The 4,410-nt window shown below is 36.6% G+C and overlaps 1 protein-coding gene across 1 annotated transcript; it reads right to left on the minus strand.

Annotated features, from left to right (window-relative positions):
• Positions 1 to 1,328: 1,328 nt before the first annotated feature.
• Positions 1,329 to 1,854, minus strand: LOC306655566 (small ribosomal subunit protein uS12-like). The gene has a single exon (XM_079130141.1). The coding sequence runs from the start codon at positions 1,801 to 1,803 to the stop codon at positions 1,372 to 1,374; it is 432 nt and encodes a 143-aa protein (XP_078986267.1). The 5' UTR covers positions 1,804 to 1,854; the 3' UTR covers positions 1,329 to 1,371.
• Between the last annotated feature and the right edge of the window lie 2,556 nt (positions 1,855 to 4,410).

Raw genomic sequence — 4,410 nt, forward strand, 5'->3', positions numbered from 1 at the left:
AAATGAGAATCCAGAAATTGGCGAGTAGAAAACTAAAAGAAAAAAAAAAGTATAATTTTAAGATATAGATATACTTGTATAGATACAGAAATCCAGAAACTATCATGAACCAAGGCCTTAGTCTCTCTTTTTGTCTCTGTCACTGTTTATTTCTCTGTATCCCTACAAATGGCTAAACTTTATATATTTTCAGCTATAATATTTTTCAAATAAGGAAGAGTTAGAAGGAAATCCTGTCTGTTTAAAAAACATTGGCTGGCATGTTTTATTATACAGAACAAGAAAATCATTTGAAGGCATGAGCAGATGCAAGGAATCTAGAAGAAAGACGTAAGTACAGTTTTCAGTCCATAGGAAGACATCTATTAGAAAATTTTATAAATTTTATACTGACTCAGCAATGAGCTAGTATCTTAAAGATGGTCCTTAACTCTCAAAACCGCTCATTATGAAGACATTACAGAATCAAATCTAATAATAATAATAAAAGGCAACACCTCTATGTTAGGTATTGAACCAAGTGCTCTGTATAGGTTATTGTAGGTAATCTTCACAACATCCCTAAGAAGTCTGTAGTATTAAAACCATTTTACGGACAAGAGAATGAAGGCCTAAGTAAGTTAAATTTCAAGTACTTAGCCATTTAAGGAGGAAGAACAGAAAGGTCCTACGTTGGTCCTCTTTGGATTGCATCATGGTTCCTCCCTGGAGGACTGTTGAGAGGTGTCGGGCACCACAGGAGAACGGGAGCATGTACTCCTTCAGCTTATAACAGCAGAAGCAGGGGCTGGTGGACAGAGGCAAACGGTTCCACTGTATAGAACAAAGGAACAAAATTTTACATGACAGATTTTTCTTCACGATGATAAATATTTCTAAAAATTGGAAATATTTGTTTTATTACAGATTATCCAAATGAAGTAAGATACAAGATATCCACTGAAGAAATGAAGCTTATGGGCCTATTAAATAAACATGGATTTGAAAGGATTGCATAAATGCTGGAACAAATGGCTCAGGAAGACTATGGATATAAAGTATCAATTACAGTGTCAGGAATTATAAATGTGAGCCTGTGTTAAAAGCCTATGAAATTTAAAAAAAAAGTATATATTTTAACATGCTATAAATACAATGATAGGCCAAGATCTCCATCATTTGAGTAAGCTCTCAATGTTACAAAATAATAAATGCAATAACACCACTAAATAGAAACCCAAACTACCGAGACTTAAGAAGGGATGACACCCAGGATATAGGAAGAGACCATAGAGCAGCTTTAAGTGAGTTCAGTACATTTTTTAATTATTGAAATACCTTTTTTTTTCCTGGAATATGAAAATTTGTGACTATTGTTTTCATCAGCAAAATTTATGATCTTGGTCTTTCCTTCTTGCCTTTGTATAGGGCCAAAAGGGAGACATTGGCTACTTTAACAACCTTAAAGCGGACTCCAGGAATGTCACCAACAGCATGACCTTTTCGACCAAATCCAGCAACCAGAATGTCATCATTTTCCTCAATAAAGTTCAGGCAACAATCATTGGGTACAAAAGCTGTGATTTTCTTGCCATTCTTTATCAGCTGAACCCTGACACACTTCCTAATGGCAGAATTTGGCTGTTTGGCTTCAACCCCTACTTTTTCCAGCACAATTCCCTTTGCATGGAAAGCACCACCAAAAGGGTTGGCCTTCAGGGCTGTGCCCAAATGGGCTTTCTTATACTGTTTATCATGCCACTTCTGGTCCCATCGGTGACTACGGAGCTTCCTGGCAGTATGAAGACCGCGACACTTGCCCATCCTGTCGGTGCCACGGGGCCCAGCAAAAGAGAGAAGGAGCACAGGAAGAACCCACAAACCCTGATTATTGAAATATCTTTAAGATGTATCGCAGATTTCATCGTTAAAAACTATGGATGGAGAAAAATCACAAAATATAATTTTAACTTCAGAATTAAAAATATTCCATACATGTTTATAAATGATAAACCTAATAAAAACAATGATCAAATAAGTGGGTTATAAACATTTACATAACAAAATGTGCATCCTAAAAATCACCTGTTAAACCAACAAAATGTCCTTTGAAGCCAAGTTTGTATTTGTCATCATGTTTCCACCCATCACAGTCACCTGCTTTTTGTACTTCATTTGTAAAATGATTTTCTTTTGTGGAATCATTTCCACTCCAGTCTTGGTTCATGAGGTTGGTGAGACTTGGTCTAGGCTTTGTCACCCAGAGAATTCTGTCTCTTGAGTAAGCTGATTGGATCAGACAAGAAACAGAAACGTGGGACTTTTCTGGAACCACTTGGAGAGAAGTGAGCCCTCTCTGGGACACTACTAAACTAGAAGAATATGCATTTGATTTTTGGTGGCCATTTTAGCATGTAAATTCTCAGAATTTTTGCCTTCACTTAACAACAAGAGACAAATAGTCAAAGAGAGGACTTGTTGCTCTCCAAGTGGTCCCAGAAAAGTCCCAGGTTTCTGCTTATTGTCTGATCCAATCAGTTTACTCAAGAGACAAAATTCTCTGAGAGGCAAAGCTAGAGTTTTTTAAGATCTGGGCCAACAAAGTATGCCTGATAGACAACTGCCTACTTTTGTAAAGTTTTATTGCAGTGCAGCTATACCCGTTAAGTTACTGAAACTGGTTAAAAATCCAGTTTCTGGACTAGAGTTTACAATAGCACCTTCCAACCAGTTTAAGAGGAAATGGTGGCATGTGTGTCCTTATATGAAGAAGCCAGAGACAGACCATCTCCTTCCCTTCCCAGTGAAGATACAGCAAGAATAGTCTTATACAAGTCAGGAAGAGGGCCCTCTCCAGGCACTGAATCTGTAGGCACCTTTATCTTATACTTCTCTGTCTCTAGAAATATGAAGATGTGTGTTTAAGTCACCCCGTCTGTGGTATTCTGTGACAAGAGCTAAACTAAGACACCAAGGCACATAAAGTCCGCTTCCTACCCACTTTCTAAAACTGTATTTACAAACTCAAGTTGTTTTCTTCACTACAGTCTTTCCTACTCTAACAACCTGAGTCTGCATCACAACTATCCTTTAAACGACGGAAGGGACATTCAGTTACTTGGCATATACAGTTGTATTTTTTGCCATTATTATTTCTAGTACAAGCGTTTATCACCCATATTAATTATCACTTTTAAACAAGCTAACTGCTATTTCACAGGAAGCACTGGGGAGCAGGTAATAGAAAATCAACATATATAAGCAAAATAGAAAAACTCATGAACCTACCTAATGACCACCTGTAACCACTTATGTCATTTTTACACAGAACATAAAGACTATGTGACATCACATGACTAAGAAACACAACCTCCCATTTTCTACCTCTGTACTTAGTGATCAGTGTTTCAGTAGTATATAATATGAAAACATTTAAAAAAAAAGATTACTCATTAAACTAATTGTGCAATGCTGGGCACAGTGGTACACACCTGTAATCCAGTGGCTTGGGAGGCTGAGAGAAGAGGATCCTGAGTTCAAAGCCAACCTCAGCAAAAGCAAGGTGCTAAGCAACTCAGTGAGACTCTGTCTCTAAATAAAATACAAAATAGGGTTGGGAATGTGGCTCAGTGGTTGAGTGCCCCTGAGTTCAATCCCCTGTACCCACCTGCCCCCCAAAAAAACCTAATTATCCAAGATTTTTAATGTAAAGATCTTGAAAATTGTGTTTAAGGTAAGACACAATAGAGTAAAATTATTGTTACAAAATTTCCAGAATTATGGATTCATTTAGTAGAAACTATAATTCTGTATGTTTTCAATTCCAGACATTATGTTGTAGTAATATAATAAAAAGTTAGGGGCTGGGATTGTGGCTCAGTGGTAGAGCACTTGCCTCGTATGTGTGAGGCACTGGGTTTAATCCTCATCATCACATAAAAAATAAGTAAAATAAAGGCATTGTGTCCATCTATCACTAAAAAAATTTTTTTTAAAAGCTATAATAATCAAAACAGTATGATGCTGGCATAAAACAGACACGGGTCAATGGAACAAAGTGCAGATCCAAGAAACAAACTCAAGCCTTTGTAGTCAATTATTTTTGACAAAGGTGCCAAGAACATCCAATGGGGACACCGTTTAATAAGTGCCATTGTGAAAACTGATTATCAGAAAAGTGAAATTAAAGTCTCACATAATATACAAAAATCATCTCAAAATAGTTCCAAATTTTAAGACCTGAAATTTTTAGGTTACCAGAAGAAAACAGAGGGAAACCCCATAGCAGTTGTCTGGGTAAAGATATTTTGGGTTTGGTTGCAAAGGTACAGGGAACAAAAATAAAAATAGACAAATGAGATAGTTTCAAACTAAAGAGCTTCCATACAACAGGGAAAACAGTTAAGATAACAAATGAACTGATTTAAAAAT

This window comes from Sciurus vulgaris (assembly GCF_902686455.1).
Source record: "Sciurus vulgaris genome assembly, chromosome: 2".
In the NCBI taxonomy this organism is placed as follows: domain Eukaryota; kingdom Metazoa; phylum Chordata; class Mammalia; order Rodentia; family Sciuridae; genus Sciurus; species Sciurus vulgaris.

What these genes read in the sequence shown, in the direction of transcription:
- LOC306655566 (XM_079130141.1), bottom strand. Translation starts at nt 1,803, where the DNA reads ATGGGCAAGTGTCGCGGTCTTCATACTGCCAGGAAGCTCCGTAGTCAC.